Raw genomic sequence first — 24,311 nt, forward strand, 5'->3', positions numbered from 1 at the left:
GTATGTACAAGAAAATTCGTAAGGAAATACTAAAGTTACACGAACAACGTAAAGCAGCACAAGTAAGCGAGAAAGAAAATGACTCTTCTACTGAAGAGGTAGAGGACGAGAATCCCACTAGAATAGCGTATGTAGGAAAATCTAGATTTCCAGATCGCCATTTGCGCCTAGAACACAAGTCAGTTTTACATCATCCAGCACCAGAACAAGGTTCTCTAGAACAAGTATTTCAAGCTACCGATCACATTCTGAAATCACGAATCGGTTACAGTGAGTTAAGTACTATGCATGAACAAGAACTAGTCCGATCAGCGGTCCGATGGATTACTGATTCTACCACTTTTCCAGACGAAATAGTGGCACAAATGTTCCTGAAACTGCCCCCAGCCGAGCAACGACTGGTGGGTATGTATATGATCCAGCACCTCATTACTCTGTATGAGGGTCAACATTCTGATCCAGGTCCGTTACACGATGTCCTGAACGAGTTACTCCAGTATAGATGGAAAGGTTTAGGTACCGATTTAATTAGTGTCATTCTAGAGCAGCGCCACAAATATAGTATGTTTTTGAACCCGCATTTTGTTCATGTCTCACCTCCAGAAAGTAAACCGTTTTACATAGACAGACAGAATCCGTTACGAGAAGTACACCCAGTTAGGACAACAGATGGTGAAATGCAACGAGTGTTTGTTTACACTCCGATTACAAAGATGGAACTCTTAGAGATGAAAAAGTTAATTCCCTGTCATGATAAAGATCCAGCAGGGTTCCACCGAGAATTAAAGGACATGCTCCGTATGGGAGAATACACGTATCCAGATATAATTAAAATGTTAAAAGTCCTGTTGCCCGCAGGGGTATACGAGAAACTCAAGGAAAAAGATTGGGAGGTGGGAGAGAAAAAGATCGATTGGGCAGTCCTCGAAGCTGAAGATAAGGTACGAGTACCAGGTACCGGTCTTGGAGACAAATGTAAAGAATTACCAGAATTGTTAATACAAGTTTTGCCAAGATTATTAGCCACTAAAAAGGAAGACTGGGATGCAATCTCAGCCTGTAAACAGAAACAAGACGAAGACACTAGTGATTTTTATTCTAGATTTGAAAAATGTTTTAGTATAAACAGTGGCCTCAAGACAAGTAGCGAGTCATACCCTCATCTTTTTGTTACTAAATTAGTCGAGAATTCAAGTCCACAAGTTAAGAATCGAGTTTTGAAAGTCGAAAGTACCTGGCAAGCTAATACCCCGTCCCAGATGTTACAGATGCTTCAATACCACCAGAATAGAATCAGAGAAGAGCAAGATCATGAAAGAAAACGTATGAAAGACACGAAAATGAAAGTACTAGTTGCACAATCTATTCCACAAGACAGTCAGAAGAGGGGTCCGAATCAAGCCAGTCATCCTACAGCTCCCGTTAAAGGGACATGCAATTATTGTAAACAGCCAGGTCATTTCATAAACGAGTGTGCAGTTCTGAAACATAATATAGCTACTGGTAAAACTAAAGAAAGACCACGTCCGCCTAGACAAGAACAAGTTTCACAGACTTCTCAGCCACAGAATGCACAACAGACAGTTCCAGTACCGCAGCCTATTGCTGCAACACAGCATGTTACACAGCAGATGTACCAGTATGCGCAGTCTGAGTATCCAGAGTATCAGCCATATTCATGAAACAGCCTAGAGAGGGAGGTAGGCTTGCCTCTCATCGAGATACCTGTAGATCAAGAGGGTCCCTATGTTCATAGTCAAGTACTAGGGAAAGACAGAAAGTTTCTGATTGATACAGGGGCAAGTAGGACCACCATTAGTCACGCCGAAGTTCCAGGGGCTCCGCTCTCAGGCTCTAGAAATGTTTCCCTTGGATTTTCAGGAAAGCCTATTGTAAACGAGATATCTAAGCCAGTTACTCTAGAAGTAGGTCCATTGTCCCGCACTACTGATCTGTTACTTACGAAGTCATGTCCAGAAAATCTGTTAGGCATTAAAACACTGAAAGAGTTAGGTGCAGTCATATGCTGTTCCCCAGAGGGAATACGATTGTTCCTACGTGACTTCAAGGGTCACTATGTATTACGAGATTTTGATCCGAGATTGTCTAATGTTCCGCAGCATCTATGGGGGCAAGGTCCAACTGATGTTGGTTATATGCAAATCACACCCCATCGTGTGACTCTCAAACCAGGTGTAGTGTTACCACGAATCAGACAGTACAGATTGCCACCTGAGGCTGTAGCAGCCTTATCCAAAATTATTGACGAGCTCATCGCTCAAGGAGTAGTTGTAGAAACTGACTCCAATGTATGTAATTCTCCGATCATTCCAGTCATGAAACGTACTGATCCAAATGCACCCCCAGTATATCGATTAGTGATTGACCTTCGAGAACTCAACAAATGTATTATTCCCCAGTACCCAGTTGTCCCAGATATCTCTTCCCTATTGACAGCCATTGATTCTGAAGCCTCATTTTTTTCAGTCATAGACCTCAAGAACGCATTTTTTAGTGTCCCCATTCATCCAGACAGCCAGTTTCTTTTCGGATTTTGTTTAAATGGAAGGAGCTATATGTTCACACGAGCTCCTCAAGGTTTCACAGAAAGTCCAAGTATTTACAGTCAAGCACTTAAGAGACAACTAGACAATATTCACATGCCAACTGACACTGCCCTGCTCCAGTATGTCGATGATCTACTGATCACAGCCCGTTCTGAACGTGCTTGCGAGCGAGCATCCCTTACAGTCTTGTATTTCCTTGCCGAGATGGGGCACAAGGTGTCCCCTTCTAAGCTTCAATTCTGTGTCCAGCAAGTGATCTACTTAGGCCACTTACTGTCCAAGAGGGGTAGGCAGTTGACACCCGACCGTATCCAGTTAATAGCGAGTCTTCCTCAGCCCAAGACCCAGAAGGAGGTACGTGCTTTTATCGGCCTCACTTCTTACTGCAGACAATGGATTCCTCAGTATGCATTTCTAGCTAAACCACTGATACAGTTAACGACACAGGAGGCAGCCGTATCGACTGTCCTCCCTTGGACATCTGAACATACACTTAGTTTTAATGAATTAAAGAAAGCTCTATGCCAAGCTCCAGTTCTAGCAACACCGAACTACAGTAAGCCTTTTACACTTTTCGTCACTGAACGGGAAGGTACAGCATTATCTGTTCTCACACAAGATCAAGCAGGACAATACAAGCCCTGTGCTTATTTTTCGAGCACATTAGATCCTGTAGCCCAGGCTCTGCCTGCGTGCCTCAAGTCAGTTGCAGCCACAGCACTAGCTATCAGACAAAGTGATTCCATAGTATTAGGACATTCCTTGACAGTACAAGTTCCACACTCCGTGGAAGTTCTTTTAAACCGAACCCAGACTCAGCACTTGACAATTGCACGTTTAACAGGTTATGAACTGACACTGTTCCAGCCACACATAGAAATCAGACGCTGCAACGTTCTAAATCCTGCTACACTGTTACCATCAGCAAATTCAAATCCTGCCACACACGACTGTGTGGAAGTAGTTAACATTATGACTAAGCCAAGACAAGATCTGACAGATATTCCATTACCAGATCCCGACCTGACACTTTATGTGGATGGTTCATGTATGAGAACAAGTGCAGGAGAACTAGTAGCCGCGTATGCAGTGACTACTGACACTGAAGTTATTGAAACACACCGTATTGACACCCTGTCTGCTCAAGCAGCAGAGCTAGTTGCTCTGACACAAGCCTGCATACACGCCAAGAACCTGAAAGTTAATGTTTACACAGATTCACGTTACGCATTTGGAGTCGTACACGACTTTGGAGTGCTCTGGCAGGAGAGAGGTTTCATGACTTCTCATGGAACCAAGATTCAGCATGGTCTCCTTATTCAAGCTCTGTTAGATGCCATACACCTACCGACATCTATTGCTATCATGAAATGCAAAGCACATACGAAAGTTACTGACACTATTTCTCAAGGTAATGATCTAGCAGATCGCACAGCCAAGCTTACAGCACAGACACCAGACATTCCAGTTAATAAGACACCGACATACACTCCAGATCTGACTACCTGTATGACAGTTAAGGACCCCACTCAAGATGTCATAGATATCCAGTTACATGCTACTCCCGAGGAAATCAAGAAATGGTCCGAACAAGGAGGGGTCCAGACAGATCAGGGATGGGTAACGAAGGGTAAAGCCACATGGTTTCTCCCCGACTCTATGGTTCAAGTCATTATCAATACCGCACATAGTCCAGCACATTTAGGAGAAAAAGCTATGTTAGATAGTATCCAGAACATTTGGTTCAACAAGCATTTACGAGCTGCAGCCAAGCAGAAAGTCCGTACCTGTATGATATGTTGTCAGTTTAATCCAGGTAAAAGTGTTCCGGTGGAACAAGGTGGATTCCAGCCCCCTGACCACCCTTTTGAAGTCCTCCAGATGGATTATATTCAGATGGAGCGATGTCGAGGTTTCAAGTATGTCCTTGTAGTTGTATGCGCTTTGTCCAGGTGGACAGAAGCATATCCAGTCCCAGATTACACAGCCGCGACCACTGCCAAGCAGTTGGTTCGTGAATTCTTCCCCCGCTACGGACTCCCTAGAGTCGTATATTCTGACAACGGCCAGCCATTCTCATCCGAGTTGATGAAACATGTTTCCCTGTTGTTAGGGTACCAGTGGAAGTTCCATTGTGTACGCCATCCAGAAGCAGCCGGTCTCGTAGAGAGACATAATCAGACCCTGAAAATCCGAATTGCAAAAATATGTAAAGAGAAAGGTGTGGACTGGCTAGTAGCTCTGCCAGTTGCCTTGTTTTATATGCGCATGGTCGCACATTCCAGATCAGGTCTGTCCCCTTATGAGGTCGTATTCGGCCGCCCCCCTAACATGTGGGGTACACCTAGACCTCGAAGTATTACCGATGTTTCAAGTAATATGCTGACAGATTACCTAGCTTCCTTGATGTCTGCCCTCAACTCTTGTCGTTCACAGGTTGCTGCCGCATTTCCAGACAATACCGAGGTGGCACCGCATGAAATCGTTCCCGGATCCATGGTTCTCGTCCGGAATTTTGATCGTTCAAGTCCGCTGGAGCCTCGCTGGAAGGAACCCCGACAGGTCCTCCTGGCCACCCGTACTGCCGTCAAGCTGGAAGGCAGGAAGGGCTGGGTCCACCTGTCACATGTGAAAAGATTTTTTGGACTAAAGCCTGTTTCAAAGAACATTTCCGAGGATCTTAAAGACTGCCAAAGTACTATTCTTAAGGACTGTCCCGCAAAAGACATTGCTACGAACCCTTCCCTGTTAGAGAAAACTCCGCAGCAGGAGTATAAGCTTAAACTAAGGTCTAGTAAAATAAGTCAGCCAGTTTGATTGTCTAAGTCCTCCCCTAGGTGAAACGGTTAGACCGGTTTCTGACATGTATATAATAGACCCCCACAGAGAGAGAGTTAGTGAGAACTCTAGAAGTTGCACTATTATTTTATGTTTTCTGCTATATTTCAGCATTATGATTTCCTGCACCAGTTATGCATTTTATTAGTATTTTCCAGTTTCTCATGTAAATAAGTCTGCTAATGTTACAGTTGAGCACACGTTTAGTGATCTGCCTCCTCATGAACTCTCATATCGTCTTGCTATGCGTAATAACTCTTTTATCCGCATGTTACATTATTCACACCAGACCAGCAATGCCACAAATTGTTGGGTGTGTGGTCGACTCCCCCCTTTCCAGACACCGAAGGGAGTTCTGCCACTCTTTCCTTATCCATTTTCACATAATGGTTCGTGTGGAGCATGGTCCACGTTAACGTCATCCTCAACAGATATGTCTTTTCTGAACAGCACATGTTTCCCAGACAAGCAAGGTCTTCCCCACAGAACAGGGTTAGATCTAGAGAATGAAGTTTATAATTTGGGTAATTATTCTTCGAATTTTATGGTCCTGAATGTTCAGTCTGATTCTACTCCAGACTTACCTGCTATTTCAGTACTACCAGTCAAAGGTGAATTATGTGTCCGAAATAATGGTTCCATACATGTAGGCCATAGTGATTGTACTACTATTGTCAAGTATAGTGACAGTGGGAAATCTATTTTCAAAGCTTCACGTCATTCTTATTTTGTTTGTGGTCAGACCGCATATGTTCGTCTGCCCCTTGATTGGGATGGTACATGTTACATTGCCTTCCTACTGCCACCAGTTTTCCTAGCCCCACCTGACTATTATAGGAATTCCCACCTAGTACATACTAGACACAAGAGAAATCTCCCGATTGTCGATTATACTGAAACTGCTCTAGAACAATACATAGATATCAATAAAGGTGTCTTCCCCTACTTAGGTACTGTTGTAAATAGTAAACTGATACGTAGATTAACCAGAACCCTTGAAGCAGTAGTGATTGAGACTACTTCTGCTCTAAGTAACTTAACCGAAGAACAATCCTTTATGAGAATTGTCGTGCTCCAGAATCGTCTCGTCCTTGACGTCATACTGGCCGATAGGGGCGGGGCATGTAGAGTCATCGGATCTAGTTGCTGCATTTTCATTCCTAATAACGCGCCGTCTGTTTATTCAGCTATAACCAGACTCCATAAAATTGCCCATATGTTACACCAAGATCCAGGCACCTGGACATGGTCCGGTTGGTTCTGGAATATAATTTCCGCCTGGGGATGGAAAGTATTGTCATTCCTGGGTATTGCAGTAGCGATCATATTCAGTTGCTGCCTCTGTTTACAATGTGGCCCTGCGATTTGCGGCATTTGTGCTACATCTTGTATTCCTAGTCCCAAGTACCGTCCTAAATCCCGTTCCAAGAAAATTCGAGACGAGCAAATGATACTGTATGAAATGATAGATGGTATCATGAATATTGATGTTTCCTGATGGAAACGTAGTGACAAGGAGGGAATGTGGAAAAGTAAATTTTGCCATGTTCTGTGTCCCTACGTGTCCTCCATCTTATGTTATGTGTGCATGATTAAATATGCATATGTATCCCCCATGTTTGATTAAAGACGCAATTACAGTTGTGTCCATCCTTAGTATGCCAGTTTCCAGTTCTCGTGAAAGCTACGAGTATCAGGCCTATGTAAAGTTACGTTGCCACGTTTCTCAGTGTGCACGTTATTTCATTGTAAAGTCCCCGTTTCTAGGCCTCAAAAGGGCCCGGACACCAGATTCAGCTCCTGTCTCCTGAGCCCCGCTGAGGAGCGATACAGCCCCCACCTGTATCCTCGACCCTTCACTTACTTCCTGCCTCACAGTGCCCGGCTCAGCCTGGCTCTGCCTACGAGTCTGCCAAGAGTATGTTATGATTCTAGTTATCAGTCCAGCCCTCCTTCTCTGCATTCCTAAGCTACTGAATCGCATCAATAGTTTCCGTCATTGTCTAGCCTTTACGTCTCCATGTAAGAGAAATACTGCATTTAGTGGTCATTTAATATTCTTCATCACGCACTACATGTAGAATAATGCATGCTCCAGTCTTGGAGTCCGTTAGCCTCTCCCCTCCTGACTCTTAGTTTATATCAACATGTCCTCTAAACATCAGATACTAGATAGGGTTTAGGTACATGTCGCCCTGACTCTCCAGACTTCAGTCTCTGCTCCTAGCACAGAGTTCATAGCCCCCAGCTTCTCCTAGTAACACGTCATTGTCAGTTTGCGCGCACCATTAGGTTAGAGGTCCCGGCTCCTTAGGTAGCCCCCTCCATGTTTCCGCCCCATTTATGACATATTCTGTTACGTTTGCATCACATGTCTATGTATACGCCCCTGTTACCCCCATTTTCACCCTTATCTTTCGCGACTGCTATTGACCACACCCACTGCTCCGCCTATCATATGTATTGTAATGTAACTGTTTTAGTATATATATTTGTGCACTGTTATTAAATGTTACGCCGATTCTGATCCTGCCCCCGGCAGCGCTGCCATCCTGTTCCCATGCAGGTTGTCCTGTTCCTGTCCTTTATGCTGTATTAAACCTGCAAACTCCTACTACCTCGAATCTTGACTCTTATTTATTGAGCTATCTGTTATTGCTATGTCCAGTCAAACCTAGATCCGGTATTATTTATTTATATACCACACTAAGACCCAGCACGCATCAAGGCTGTGGCCTCTGCTTTTCATAGCTTATCTTTCCTGTTTCTTACCCAGGCCCTGACTGTCTAAGGCCATGCACTGGACCAAACTCAATGAGTTGATCCTATGAGTTCAATCCTTTGTATACAGTTTCATGTGTTTCTAAATGTCTAAAGGTGTTATTGGGTTAACCTGATTATGCAGGCCTGATGTAGCTAGGTTTTTGTTCTTGACACAGCATAGGAAAACAGTGTTGACCAATCACTGTTTTCTTTAGCCTTTTTGCACATTTTGCAGTACACAACAGCTTGCTTCAAAGTACTTGCAAATTCCTCAAAAATAGTTGCTAAAACGTCCCATCACATAAAGCGATAATTGTACCTGTGGATTGATTCCGGTGTATATAATTAGTTGAATATGGTGAAGTCCGATGACCTCGAACGGTAGAATAATGTTCGCACCCATGGTGGCTATTTGGGTTTGGCTGAGAAAATGGTCGTGCATACTGATAGTTAGGACTTCCTGTTGAGCATATTGCCTCCGGATTCGAAAATAGCCAGCCTCCTACTAAGACAATGAGACAGAAATAAAACACTATATTAATGGCTGCAGAAAGGGGAAGTTGATAGAAAGATTGCCTTTGCAAAACAAGCTATGATAAGAAAACAACAAATGCATGTAAACAACTGACATTGTTACTAGATTGGTGTAATCATTGTTCTTGCCTTTTACTCCGAGGGAGAATGGATGTTGTGAGGAGTTTAGTTCTGGGCCAGAACTACTGCTAATATCATGGTAAATTTCTAAGCACAAAAGAGATCAGTGGAATCTACAAGTCACAAGAATCAACGTTTTAATGCTGTAGCAGTCCATGCACAGGCCTTGCTTTCAAATGTGAAGGGTCAAGTTAAAACGTATCCCACATATTGTAGAAGTTAAATGATCAAAATCCAGATGTAAAAATTAAAAAATATAAAATTATTTGGCCAAAATATCAATAAGCAAATATACTGAAACTCCAGTTGCCCTTATAAATAACTGAAACTTCAGTTGCCCTTATAAATAACAATGAAACTGAAAATTAAGAACATTTCTACCAAAATGCAGACAGTATTGAAAACATTCTGAAAGTGGTGAGCTATTACTTTAGAAAATAATTTGCTGGGACTAATCCCTCAGGTTAATTCTGAGAAACAGAATCTTACCTGGCTGATCGGATTGGTTTCACGCCACATAAAAATTGTGAAAAGACAGAAGGTCTAATTTAAGGTTTTGGCAGCAGATCCGCCATACCCCTGCCAAGCCAGTGGTAGAAAATGTGCCATATTTAGCATTCTGGCATACATCTAAGGTTCCTTACCTAGAGCAGCTGTCCTCTTCTTGGAATGAACCACTTTAAGGAAAAATTATCTGGTGGAAATTCCTTCAGTGACTATCATTGTTGGCAAAATATCTGCCATCAAATGTAGGCATAAGAAAAGAACCCCCAAACTGGGAGTGTATTGTCAGAATCAACCTGTCTTGTCTTCCTACCATGCCGTGCTGTGCTTTTTCCACCCCTATGGAAAGTATACACATTTTATCTTTCAAGGGAAGCCTACCATTTCATGGTGTTTTTTCACTTTATTTACTCTACTAGATATGGTGGCGGATGGCTCATCTGGCACCATGTCTGACAGAGATGATTCTGGATGCTGGAAGAGGAAGTGATGTAGCTGGGGGACATTCTGTTGGTGACACCAAATGGGGCAGTTAGACTGCAAGAGATGTGGTTCAGGCATCTAGTGGCTTTTGGCAGAATATCCACTAATATCACCTCATAATTATAATTCAGGTTCTTAGACTCTAGCACTAATGAACATTGTATCCATGTGCTCAATGCTGGTTGGCAGGGATTAACTCTTTTATTTAGAGCACTGTAAGCTCCAGATAAAATAAAACCTGGTGGGATGAAAGGTGGAAATGTACTCGCTTATGCTTAGCATTAATTTTGAGTAAATTTCTAAATTTCATTCAATTCTTAAAGAGTTTCAAAAGTACAGATGGAAATATGCAATTACCATAAATCCCCAAAACACACATGTGTATCCACTGATTTACATGTTAATGTACAGGTTTGCTCAGAAAGGCTCATTCAGAAACAACACCAAAATGTAACGTTTTTTGGATTTTTCCACAATGAAACACTTTTTTTCTTATGGAGAACCCCTAACGCATGCAATCAATTTTGGAGTTGTTTTTGCACACTTCCACTCTGAAAACAGATTTACTCCGCCTCTTGACAGGAGAAAATATGCAAATGTATTAGGGGTGGGGAAAGACTTGTGATATTTGGTTGGAGAAAGATGCTGCCTGCAAAAGATTTATGAATACCTATGAACATTAATGGTATTTGCCAGTTTTTGCTGGCTGACCCACCTTGGAATGTCCACAAACAAAGATTCTTTGAGCAGCTGTGCTCATACTAGAATTCTGCCATACTCAAGCAAGCAAAATCTACCATAATCAAGCCCCGGAAAACTTTTAGCTCAGGTAGTAGCAGTAAACCCTCCATCTGATCACCTTTGCAATGTAACCATGCTCGGGGGCTTGGCAAGCACCCAAACCTGATGGCCGCCTGATATCCGCCTCCGATCTGCCCTCATCTGTGATTTTTCTAAGGCAAATAAGAACGGAGACAACTGATTTACCCTGACATTGCGTTGTCGGAGGTATGACTTCACACACACTGACCTGCTGACAACTAGTAAGGACGACAGAAAGGTTTTTGCCGAAAGGTTTCCTACTGAATTCTTGGTCCGAGCACTCAAAGATGGCCGTCGGTGTCAGCAAGGGTCCACAACGATCTCAGGAATCCTGATCTGCACACCAGTATCTCTTATAAAGTAAGATATAAGACCCGTATACAGACCCGTCTGTTTTTGTCTGGGGAATAGCTGGAGTGTATTTATTTTGAAGCTGCCACATAATAGTAATACAGAAGTTATATACTGGTGGAAAATATATTTAAACCTTCAATTTGCGTTCCCTGGAATGTTTTTCTGTCTTCTATAGGAAGGTTAAGGATGCCACATTTTGTTTTTACCCCCCAGGCACAGTCATCTTCCACGTTGAGTGTTGGCTCTACTGTTTCCACTGTGAAGGACTTGCGGAGGATTTGCTCGACTCCCCTGGTGAAATGGCTGCTTCTTCTATGTCACGTGCTGTTTCTCTACAATCCTCAACACGTAAAGATCAATCCCCTTCTTGTGTCTCCAAGAGGTTGAAACAGGATCCTCCTTTCCTGAAAAATCTGTGTCCCCTATTTCTTTGGAATTACTACTGGAAGAGATTTGTGCTTTACGTCCCTTCATGAAGGAGACTAATAACAGGATACAGCGCTTGGATGATGGCAATGGAGGGACGTGTGTTTACGGTGGAACAGCAGATTGTAGACTTGTATGAGGAAACTAACAAGATCTATTGTTTGGAGAAGGAGGTTTTACGACTCAAGCAGCACACAGAAGATTTAGAAAACACAAAACGGTGAAATCATCTATATATTAATGGCCTTCCTGAGGCATTGGAAGTAAATGATCCTGTTTCTTTTTTTACCACCTTCCTACCGAAACTGTTAGACTTACCTTCATCTACTACCCAGAGCTTTCAGAGGGCGCGCAAGTTGGGTCCTCATTCTACATTGTCAAGCCGAGGGGAGTATTTTTTGTTTTTTTTAAGTTTACTGACTTATTGACAGTTCTCTCTGCAGCTAAAGCTAAACGTCAAGTCACTTTGTTGAGGTAAAGAGTTTTCCTCTCTCAGGATGTTTCTAATGCCACTGCTGCCAGAAGGGAAATGTTTCTTAATCTGCATGCTCCTCTTCTTTCTCTTGAACCTAGATATGGTCTCTTTTATCCTTGTGTTTTTAAGGTGACATTCCAGAACAAAACTACATCATTTGAGGATGCAGCTGAACTTAAAAAGTTTATACAAGCACATGCCTTGGTCACTATGGATACCTCTGGTCTGTCTAACGGTTGAGGCTTCTTGTTGTATTTACTATGTTTAATTCGTAGCTTTTGAGGCTGCCTTATTGTGTTGTGTTATTTGTTCTAAATTGTTCTCCTTGTCTTTCTTTGCAGATTCATTGTGTATGTTGGCTATCTACAATCCGTCCTCCTAAATATATATGGTCTGGGCGTGTCTTCGTTCCCTCCCCCTTTGATGTGTCATCGTTTCCTGTGTCGTCACCACCCCGTTCTTTTACTATTGATATTTTTTCAGGTATGCCCTAAAAGTCGTCCTGTTTGGATATGTACTGACTCTTCTTCCTGCTCCTTATTTTTCCTTGTTGCTTTCACCTTCTGCCTTTCCTGGTTCTTCTCCTTCTTTTTTTCTTCCTTTTCCACTCTTGATTCCTCCTTTGCTTCCCTTCATTGTCTCATTTATATATGTCAATATTTATTGTATTAATCTTTAGTTGGTTTAATGTTCTCAAAGTGTCTATCCTTTTACTCACTTTATATAATTCCAAGGAATAACATGGAATATTAAGGGATCGCTTAATCCTGTGATCTGAGTAAATCCAATCCTGATCTTGTTCTTCTTCAAAAAAAAATCTTACTCAAGTTGAAGTATTGAAATTTAAATGAAACTGGGTTGGACAGGTTCTTGTTTCTCCTTCAGTGATTAAGAACAATGGGGTTGTGATATTGTGTAACAAATCTTTTAATCTTACAATGGTCTCCCAGGAGACAGAGGATGCTTGTAGATGGACTATTGTTAATATTCTTGTAGAAAATATACCTATGATTATAATTAATGTATATGCTCCTACCGGTAGCGGCTGGTGACATTTGAAAGTGGTAGGGCGTAACATTATTGTCTCACTGTACTGTGTCGAGTGAGCGTGTGAATTAGTTCCAATGATATAAAGGCCAAATGTGGAGACACTGCAAGATTTCAATAACATGCAGTGTAGGGTAAAAACAATTATAAGGGCAGTGAATATGAAGGAAGAAAAATCAAATGAACATGCTGTGTGTGACACTGCTTAGAGCCGGCAAGTGAGATGTCACGTAAATAGTAAACTCATGTTTTAAAATGTTTGCTGCAGTCTGTCTTCAGAGTCAGTAAAGTGGTCAGCCTTAATTAAAATAGCAGGTAGTGGTATATTTTGTGGCTGGAGAATCTCAAATTAAAGATGACAGCTCTGAACTTCAATATTGATGCACATTTAGAATAATTATTCAAACAACTAGAAATGTACTGCATTTCCCACTTTATATATTTGTTAAGTCTCCTTATAGTTTTATACCACGATGAACGCACACCGTTCTGAGAGTTGATATTACTAGTCAACTATTGACATCAGGAACATATAAAAACCATACAGCGAGCACATTTATAACTTTCCAGAAATTAAACAGTATGTCACATCATTCAGGTTCCAAACTATGGCTACTATACCTCCTTGACTAGTCCATAGAAGCGCCTGGGTGGGTCTGGCATAACTTTACCTGAAATCGTTATTTCTTGTTCTTCCTTCTCATCAAGACTATAAATTTGATGCGAAAATGACCACGTCTGAGGTTGGTTTGCTTCTGGAGGCGCAGACCTTCAGATTAAACAAGTTGGCAGCTTGCTCCATTCGGCAGTAGATCGGAGTTGACCCGGGAACAGCAGGTTGCAGCCATGGCATGTTAACTTGTGCCTCCGCACTCCTCGGTGGGTTCTGCTGAGCTCCGGACCCGAGTGCCTGCGGCTTCTTAGCAGTCTAGCCTGGAATCATCTTCCCAGTGACATTACCATTCACAGGCTGTCCGACCTATTACCGGCATCTCTGAGCCTCGTGCAATCGTAGCTGGGCCGTGTGCAGTGTATCCTTTTGCCTTAATGCTCACGCTGTCAGTTATTTATCTGCTCTTGACTTTGATGCCAATTAGTGCACCTTTTACAAAGCAGGCTCCACATTGATTACACTCTGTGACCTCAGGCAAACCTGACTAATTGGAAACCTTGACCTTCTGGAGGGCCGCGCGGAAAGGCAGTAGAGGGAAGCGCTGATGAAGGAAAACCCAAAACGGTCCGACTTTCCAGTTCAGCGAACACCCACCCACCTCCCAAAGTCTTTTCTTGACCAACAGATGAGTAAAACCAGGGGTCACTCGATCGAAATTGGATTGCAAGAAATTCCACATCCAGTTGCGGCTAGTATGACTTGGGGGTATGCACGGGGAGGGGGGGTGGAGGTTAATTTAATGAATAAAACTTACCAGGCGTCGCATCACGTCTGTGGTGGAACTAACTTCTACCCGCTCTTTTATTTTGCCGCTCAACAGGAAATAATGACTGGATGGGATGGGGGGTGGGCGGCTGACCCTTGTTTACTCTGTATCCTGGCATTTGATAGGGCATGGGGCGACTTTGCGAAAAACGCATCACCGCCCGAGCAGGAGCCTATCTTCAGACGCCTGCACACTAGGCATGCGCACCATACCTAATGGTTTGTGAATGTGAGTGAGGAGCAATGCTGCTCTCTCACATGCGCAGACAGACCATCTTCTGGACTCCTGCTCTCGCCTGCGTGCGCTCTGTGTTGACATGCGCACTTTCACCCGTGAAGCACAGGCCGGTCCGGAAATGTAAACATACGAATTGTGAAAGCTGTCAATTCGTCTGCTTACAGTCCTGTTGCCCGAACTGCAGTGAGCAGTTTCTTTTGTGGGGTGCCGCCCTGGCACCCCTATGGACCAGCCGCCATTGGCTCCTACATAACCGGATCACACTTTTTGGCCTTCCATTTCAAGAAAATGTGCATAATATTATGATGCTTATTTTATTCTAGGCGGAAATTGTAATCAAATTTTAGATCCTTTTTTGGATAGACAGTCGTCAGTTAAATTTTTGTCACATAAAATGTCTAAACAATTTCACCAAGTGCATTGGTAGATTCATGGAGAATATCTAATCCTACTGTTAGAGATTATACCTTTTATTCTGCCACTCATGGCACCCTTTCACAACTAGACCATATTTTTGTATCCAAATCTCTTTCACAGTGCCTTTTACATTCCCACATTGCTCCAATTGTACTTTCTGATCATGCCATGGCTGCTACTGACTTGGACTTCCCCATAGATCTCCACCTCATAAATGGAGATTAAATATTTTTTTACTTCAAGATGCTCAATTTTCTAGTTCATTTATTTCTTTTGCTTCAGAATTTTTCTTCTTTAATGATAATTCAGAGATTTTAACTTGTTTGTTGTGGGACACGTTTAAAGCGTCTGCGCCGGAGGAGCAAGATGGAGTCAGCGTAAGCCTGTGCTCACGTCCGCCACACCAGCCACCGGACCTCGAGGGATCGGCTACCTGCCCTGCGCACGCATCAGTGATGCTAGGATCACAGGTGCAGAGAATTTCGAGACAGCGGAGGACGCAGCAGGACCTGCTCGGAGCTGCGGGACCGCCTAGGTCACTTATCGAGGCGGTGGAGAGGTGTTTGGGGAAGGAGGATTGCCTGGCGGGCTGGCTGTTTTTTTCGGCAGCTAGCTTGGAGAAATTATTATTACACGCGTTTTGCGTGTATTGCGGACATTGGAGACGTACGCCCAGCGAACGCTTGAGCAGACGGGTGGGGAGGCGCTGTGCTGAGTAGCGGGCTGTGTGCTTTCAAGGTCCGAGCTCTCTGCCCTTGGCGGATGTGATATTGACGGCGCTGTGTGGACTTTGGGGGCAGTGCCGAACATCGGAGAGATCTAGACTCGACGAGGGAAACAGAGCAAAAAGTATGAGTCACCGTGGAATAAAAAAGGGTCTAAAAGCAAAGACACCCATTGCAGGGAAGGATCACTCTGCAGGAGACGACACCGGCAAGACCAAGACCAAGCCCAAACAGGTCAGTGTGGAGAAAAAAAACATTGGCCAGACAGGGGCAGGGGCAGGGGCTTTTACTAAAGATGTTAAAGACAGTAAAGATGATGGCTTAACACACCCCCTTCCTGCTAAGATCTTTTTAGTGGCTAAGAATCAGGCTGCCACAAGAGAAACGCAAAGACTTAATACAGCTGATGCCTCTTCTCAGCAGGATAGTGCTAGTGGCAACCTCAGTCAAATCCCTGTTAATGGTCTGGACGCTAGTAAAGCCCCCCTCAGCCTAGATGCCCCCACAGCCTACCAGTCAATCAACACAGCTCAACCGAGCTCTCTCTCTCACCACACACCCCAGCCGAAGAACATGATCATGCTCTTGGCTCTTATGAGCCTCCCAATCCTCCTCCCAATCCTCTCTTAACCCCACTTCCTACTGAGAGCGAACACCGGGAAGCAGATGAAGGAAATATTGGTAACACCCTATACAAACCTTCTGAGAACCTTAATACCAGGGATCTCTTCACAGGGACGGAAGCAGTCATCCGAGGCCTGGAAGTTCCTCCTGGCACCATCGCCCCTTGGACTCCAGAGATTGGACAGGAGGATTTTTACTCAGTCTCAGACAGTACCCCGAGCTCATCAGGGGAGGGGAGATGGAAGAAGATCAAGATAATACTAACAGTGCTAGTGAAGAGGAAAGTGAGGCCTCCCGTGATAATACCGGTACGTCGTCAGCCCTAAAAAATCCAGGAATAAGATCAAACGGAGAAGTCCGCTTAAATGGGACTACTCGGACTCGCAGATGTCGTACTACCTAGAAGAAGACAAGCCGATCCAATCGCAACTACAAACACAATGGCGCAGCCCAAGAAAACAAAAAACCAAAGGCGATGAGTCAACGGAGCCCTCACTTGCCGACATACTCACTTCGATTAAATATTTTCAGGAGGAAGTGAGAGGGGAAAATCTAGCAGCCAAGAACGCAGCAAAAAAATTACAGGGCGGTCTCAGACGGCTGAACAAAACTTGTACAGATATCAGCGAGCGAGTGGGCATGGTCGAGACCAGGACGGAACAACTGGAAACCGAAGCAGTGGCAACTAAACAGGCAACTGACTCCAACTCCGCTTGCCTCTCGGACCTGATGGTGAAAATGGAGGAGCATGAAAACCGGCAACGCCGGAATAACCTGCGCTTGCTGGGGATTCCAGAAGGAAAGGAGGGGGAGGATCCCAGGCAGTTCATTGTCAAGCTACTGCAAGACTCTTTCCCAGAGCATTCCAACTGGAATTGGGATCGCTAAGTGCAGCGAGCTCACCGATTTCCCTTCTTTCTGAAAAGGCAATACAACAACGGCAATGTAACTGAAGGTCAGCCCCGGGTCTTCATTGTATATTTTGGTAATTTTCTCCTGAGGCAATTGGTCTATGACAAGGCTCGCCCCAACTCAAAAAAAGGGGCTCATGATATTACCTTCTTCTCTAAACCGGACTTTTGCCACCAGACTGTCGAGCGCAGATGGCATCTGCGACAGCTGATTTCTCCCCTACAACAACTAGGCGCGGAGGTGTATCTCATGAATCCAGCTAGGCTGAAGGTCATCCTGCATGGTACTACCAAGGTCTTTACGTTGAGGTTCCGTGAAAATCGTTACGACGTTTTGGGCATCGCCGAATATGGACGAGTGTGGTATCTATGAACCGTAAATGACGAGTTTAGTAAGTGTACGCGGTATCGCCATGCTACTCAGAAGAGTTCGTCTCATTTACAGGTTTTTCCAATGAACCCTCGGGTTCCATTTTAGATACGGCATCCATTTTGTTTCTTGCCCTCACGTAGTCAGCGAACAGGCAACTGTCCGCATCGTGACCTTTTGTTCCCAAGCTTCACGGAAGAAGCATATGCCTTTTCATGAGTCTTTTATGAGTAGGGGGAGGACACTGCTAAAGCAGTTGCCTCCGCTCGAAGGTGATTCTGCCGTGCCGGTCTATTGTTTCAGCCTCGCACGTGCTGGGATCAAGCCCTTTTAAGCTACGATTACGCATACAATATTATCCTCACACTCTCTCCTCCCTGTTGTCTGACTTCCCTGCAGCTGTTCTTGTCTCTTTCTCTTGCTTATTTACAACTCAAGTGGAATGTACCTAATGGTGGGAAGATGTGCTTTTACAGTTGGAACTGGTGATGTTAATGTAATTATGTTCCGGGGTTCTGAATACATGAAAGCGATCCTTTTGAATTTTACTGTGGGAACTGAGCTGTAACCTTTTGCTTACATATTGTGCAATGACAAGATCTTGTATAAAAGAGAGCGACCCACAAATGCAATTTGAAGCAGACTCTTGGAACCTACACTCTGTTGTACTTCTCATGACTTTTGCATCCCTGCAGTAATAAACGCTGATCTTTGACGCCGAAGGAAGTCTCCCGTGTCTCTGTCTTTAGTGCGCCAGAACAGGTATCCCACAAAGGTTTTAGGTGTTGTTCCCTGGCACCGCTGGGCCTTAAATAGTCCAGTCCTTCAGTTGGCGCCCAACGTGGGGCGACATCGGCGGTACCGGTCCAAAGCCTGACGATTGTGAGGAACTTCGTGTGAAATCTCCGAGGAAAAGGTGCACCCCGCTTCATCGATCCTGTTGTCGAAATAAGTGGTCCGAAGATTTTTCCCGCGAAGATTCCCGCCTCCTGACGGCTGCGACGGACCGATGCCCTGACTGTCGACCTGTTTTCGACGCCTGGCGTAGACCTTTCGTACAGCGAGACGATAGACGGGCCTTCCTGGTGACGCCATTGAAGCTCTCAGTTAAGTATTTGTGGGTCGCTCCCAGTCCTTAGTTGTTGTTTCAGCTTGTTGAAGCTTTGTTGTTTGCATGGTTCCATTGCATTTGTGGTTCTTAGTTGTTGGTTCTTAGTTGTTATTTGACAGTTGCAATTGCCAAAAACCGAGGGTTTTGTCTTTCACGAAGATTCAGTACTTCGGTAACCCTTGAAGTTTGATACTAGGTTAGTGTGCACGATGCCTAGCCATAGTGGTTTTCTTGGTTTCTTTAAATGTTGCAACAAGGATTCCCGGTTGGAGGACTCGTGTCCGATACCTCCAGTTGGAACTCCGATATATGAGCTCTATAGTCGACATGGTGTGGGCCCTATTATATATAATAAATATTGGGTCCGTTACACGAAAAAAGATGGTGTCCTTAGTTGGCCACCGCACGGAAGTTTTGAACTTGCGATTTTAGATAATCTTGAAGCTAAATTGTTTAAAAAGAAAGCTAGGCCAGCTATGTTTGATTCCTTTCGGTTGTGGCGTAAAGAGGCCAAGCAGAAAGAAATCAAACAGTTTAAAAAGAATCGAAGAGAAGGTATCGTTCCGATAATGCAAGTTGTACAACAATGTCAGCGAGATAAAGAAGAAAAAGAAATAGAAGTTTCCACTAGACTGCATCACATGAGGATAGACAAATGTTATCCGGTTTTACCAACTAGTCAGGATAAGAAAGAAGAGGATTTAAAGGAGGATCCCTTGTTAGCGTATTTGATGAAATCGCCACCTCCTTATGCACAGGGTGCTACAGCCCCTGTAGTTCCTCCTGTAGTTCCGCCTGTTGTTCCTCCTGTTGTCCCTCCTGTTGTTCCGGCGGCTGCGGGTCAGCCCGTTGTTGGTCCTACTTTTGTCCCACCACCTTTCTCTATTCCTACTGCTCCTTTGCCTGTACCTTCTCAGCCTATTGTCCCTGCCACCCCGACTATCTTGCCTGCTTCTGCCGTCACTTCAAACGTTGTGGCTCCTGTTCTCCTTTCTCCTTCTGTTCGTAATCGTATCCCTAACACTGTTGCTACCCTTTATTCACCGCTTTCTGGTCAGTTATTTCCATCCGATACTTCTGAAACTCCCCAAAGACGGAGTCAGATCCCTAGTGGAAGGGAAAAAGAGACGTTAGTGACAATGGCACATAGGTGGATAAGACATCCTGCCAACTACCCTCCACGCATGGTTTTCGAGACGTTTTCTCAGTTTAATGAGCCGACACAGAGATTCGTGTTCGAAGAAATGTGTAACTTTTTGAAGGAAGAATGGTATAATGACAATTTAGATAACGTACCGCCCGATATGATTGAACTTCAGAGTCAATTTTCGAGCGGTATGATTGTAGGTGGCGATGTACGACGTGCCTTAGAGCGATTGTTATCCTTTAGATCCACAGTGCCTTCTCGCGTGTCATTTAATGATGACGACTTAGAAACTTGGAAAGCGGCTCCTGGTCAGTATCCCATGAGAGAAGTTCCGCCAGTATACATGCCAGGTGCTCCTGCTGCTAATCCTCCGATTCTTCCACATTTCCAAAGAGTTTGGATACACCTCCCATGGAAGCGATCAGAAGTCTTGCAGGTGAAACAATCTTTGCCTGATCCACGCAAGAATCCGGCGGGTTACTATAAGGAGTTGTCCCAATTGGTAGATGCTACTATTATGAACCTTGCCGACATCGACATGCTGTTCGGTAATGTTGTGCCACAACCGGTTTGGGCGAAAATTCGTCAGGAAAATCATGCGAATGAGTTAGGCGGTGATTGGGCTGCACTAATAGCAGCTGATGGCCGACAAGTTGGTGGGGCTAAGCCTGAGCAGTTAATTACGGGTCTACCTCAGAGAATAATTACACTTATGAAAACTCTCATGCCAGCGATGAGGGTGAACTGGGATAAATTATCAGCTTGTAAGCAAAAGAAAGACGAGAGTGTCTCGGACTTCTTTACTAGGTTCGAGGAAGCATTTGTCGATCATAGTGGTCAGGATATGAGCACTGAAGGAGGTCAGCGGTTATTCGTTGATAAGTTCGTGTTAAATTTGTTACCTGAACTATGCAACAAATTGAAGAATTCAGAAAGTGCATGGGCTGTTTCAACCACTGCACAGATATTAGCGACGGCTCAATATTATGAGAATAGGGAAAAAGAAGAAAGTGATTGTGTAGATAAGAAAACGAAGGAGCTCAAAACGAAGGTTTTGTTGCAGCAAGCGTATCCTCCACGTTCAAATCAAAATGATTCGCAACAGCAATATAGACCACAATCGCAATCCTCCAGAATACAGTCACGTCCTGACTCCTCTGACTTCAGATCTATGCTTGGGTATAACCAGTGTGCATATTGTAGAAGAGAGGGACATATAAAATATGATTGTCCGGCTTTACGTGATCGCCTTAATGGTGTATCGGCACGAGGGGGTCGTGGTGGTCCTCAACAAGCATCTCGAGGTAGAGGCCGCGGTACCTTTCAAAATCAGACTGAGGGCCCTAATACGTCCTCGGACGCGATTAATTGTTTTGACCAGCGAAATGTAAGGTCCGATAAATCAGCGCAGTATTATGCGGACGACTATTACGTTGAACATGAGACTGTTGTAAACGATCGTTACTAGGACAGCCACCGACAGAGAGAGGGAGTAGTATCAGTTCCGGTTGATCAGAGTGGGCCTTACGTCGCAGTTGCTACATCTGGCGTAGTTGAGCCTTTTCTGTTAGACACTGGTGCGACGAAAAGTTCCATCATGCATTCGAACCTCCCTGGCGCACCTTTGTCCGGCTTAACAAATGTTTCCGTTGGATTCTCTGGCGCCCCTGTTAGCAATCCTGTCTCTAGCCCTTTACCCCTTACAATTGGCCCTCATGAGCTGGAGGCTCCATTGATTTTATCTACTGGTTGTGGTGAGAATCTTCTGGGCTTGGATTTGTTAAAACGGTTATATGCGACATTGTATTGCTCTCCTGAAGGAGTGGAGCTTACATTAGGTCGGAGAGTAATCTCTCCTATGTACTTGTCGATCGATAAACTCCCGCCGGAATTGAGCTCCCTTCCTGCGTCTCTATGGGCCACAGGTCCCAATGACGTGGGTCTCTTGGACATCCCACCTTATATGATCAAGCTGAAACCAAATGTGCGATTGCCACGTATACCTCAGTATCGTATCTCCATTGAGGGAGAACGGGCGCTATTGACGATTGTACACGATCTGATCGAAAAGGACGTCGTTGAAGAAACTCGGGGAAATGTGTGTAATAGTCCTGTGTTACCCATTTTAAAACGAACTGATCCATCTAAACCTCCTGTGTACCGTTTCATAATCGATTTGAGAGAAGTAAATAAAATCGTGATTCCACAGTTCCCCGTGGTCCCTGATATCACGACTTTGTTGACCCTGATTCCAGCGTCTGCCTCCTGGTTCACGGTGATCGACCTAAAGAATGCTTTCTTTAGTATCCCGATTGCTGAGGAAAGCAGAGACCTATTCGGATTCTCATTAGGTGGTCGCAGTTTTAGACTGAAACATGCACCACAGGGCTATTGTGAGAGTCCGTCGATCTACAGTCAAGCCCTTAAAAGTCAACTTGATTCATTTGTATTACCGGCAGGCGCAGCCTTGATTCAGTACGTTGACGACCTGTTGGTAGCTGCTGATACGGAAGATATTTGTAGAACTGCTACAGTATCGTTGTTGCGGCATTTATGTGACTTACATCACAAGGTGTCACCTTCCAAGCTGCAATATTGTTGCCAAGAAGTAACCTACTTAGGTCACTTATTGTCAAAAGAAGGGAGAAGGTTGACCCCAGAGAGAATTGCAGCGATTACCCAAATGACTGTGCCAAAAACTCAGAGAGATGTACGTGCCTTTCTAGGTATCACGTCATACTGCAGACAATGGATCCCAAATTTTTCACTATTGGCGAAACCATTGTTAGCTCTCACCTGCAAGGATGTTCCGACTCCTTTGCCATGGACTGAAGAGTGTCAAAAAGGTTTTTCTGAATTACGTGATGCGTTGTGTTCGGCTCCTGTGTTAGGTACTCCTGATTACAGTAAGCCATTTACACTGTACGTTCACGAGAGGGATGGTTGTGCGTTGAGTGTTCTGGCGCAACAATTTGGTGACAAACAGCGCCCATGCGCATATTTTTCTTCGACCTTAGACCCAGTAGCTAGAGCTTTGCCGAGTTGTTTAAGAGCAACAGCGGCTGCTGCGGCGTCCATTCGACAGTCCGCAGGTCTGGTCATGGATAATATGCTTACGGTGATGGTTCCGCATGCAGTTGACACTCTTTTGAACTGAACGAAAACTCAACATTTGACGAGCGCAAGGTTGTCTGGGTATGAGCTGACGTTACTGGCTAGTCACATACGGATAAAACGGTGTAATGTGTTGAATCCAGCAACATTATTGCCGATCAACACGGAGTCAAGTGATGTAGCACCACATGACTGTTATCTGAGAACTGAAGAAGAAACGAAGGGTCGTATTGACCTAAAAAATACTCCATTGGTAGATCCCGATGGTACTTTGTATGTTGATGGTTCCTGTTTTAAGTTACCGAATGGTGATGTGACGACTGCGTATGCTGTAGTGACGTTGAGTACGATTGTGGAAACTGCGAGATTGAGTCAGAACTCGGCTCAGGCAGCTGAGTTGATTGCCTTGACGAGAGCGTGTGTGTTGTCTAGAGGAAAACGGGTGAATGTGTTTACAGACAGTCAGTATGCTTTTGGTGTGGCACATAGTTTTGGGCGATTGTGGAAAGAAAGAGGATTTTTACGTCACATGGTACGAAGATTCAGCATGGACAGCTTGTGAATGACCTTTTAGATGCACTTACATTGCCTAAGCAGGTGGCCATAATTAAATGTAGTGCGCACCGAAAAGTGACAGATGATGTTGGTCATGGTAATGCGTTTGCAGACGAAACTGCTAAAGAGACAGCTAGAGATCTGACAAATCGAATGTACGTTGCGAATTCGGTAAGATGGCCAGCCGAGACTAGCATGTGTGAGGACACAGTTGAAAGTGTGAAGGAAATACAGAATGTGGCCACTGAAATGGAAAAGACTAAGTGGAAAGAAAGCACGGGAAAGTTAGACGAGAATGGATGTTGGGTTGACTTGTCAGAGAAACAGAGATGGATGTTACCGGATGCATATGTGCTTGCTGTTGTTACAATGGCCCATGGCACAGCACATATTAGCTCGAAGGGCATATGCAAGTTATTGTCTCCTGTATGGAAGAATGATGGGATTACTAAATGTGCAGAGAGAGTGGTTAAGAATTGCATGGTATGTTTGATGCATAATCCCGGTAAGGGCACCCCCACTCCACCTGGTCATTTTGCCCCTCCTACATGTCCTTTCGAAGTTATCCAATTGGACTTCATCCATATGGAGAGATGCAACAATTTGAAGTATGTTTTGGTCGTAGTATGCGCATTCTCCAGATGGATTGAGGCTTACCCTCTTAAGGATAATACTGCTCTATCCACAGCTAAAATTCTGCTCAAAGAGTATTTTCCCAGGTACGGCAT

At 44.3% G+C, this 24,311-nt stretch overlaps 1 protein-coding gene across 1 annotated transcript in view; it reads right to left on the reverse strand.

Annotated features, from left to right (window-relative positions):
* Positions 1–24,311, reverse strand: part of TBX19 (T-box transcription factor 19) — a 214,169-nt gene that overhangs the window by 18,182 nt on the left and 171,676 nt on the right. Inside the window, exons 6-7 of the mRNA XM_078656193.1 lie at positions 15,536–15,545; positions 8,488–8,576 (exon numbers count right to left, since the gene is read on the reverse strand). Coding sequence (XP_078512319.1) covers positions 8,488–8,576; positions 15,536–15,545 — 99 coding nt within the window. The remainder of the gene's footprint in view (positions 1–8,487; positions 8,577–15,535; positions 15,546–24,311) is intronic.

This window comes from Lissotriton helveticus, chromosome 8, assembly GCF_964261635.1.
Source record: "Lissotriton helveticus chromosome 8, aLisHel1.1, whole genome shotgun sequence".
NCBI classification, from domain to species: Eukaryota; Metazoa; Chordata; class Amphibia; order Caudata; family Salamandridae; genus Lissotriton; species Lissotriton helveticus.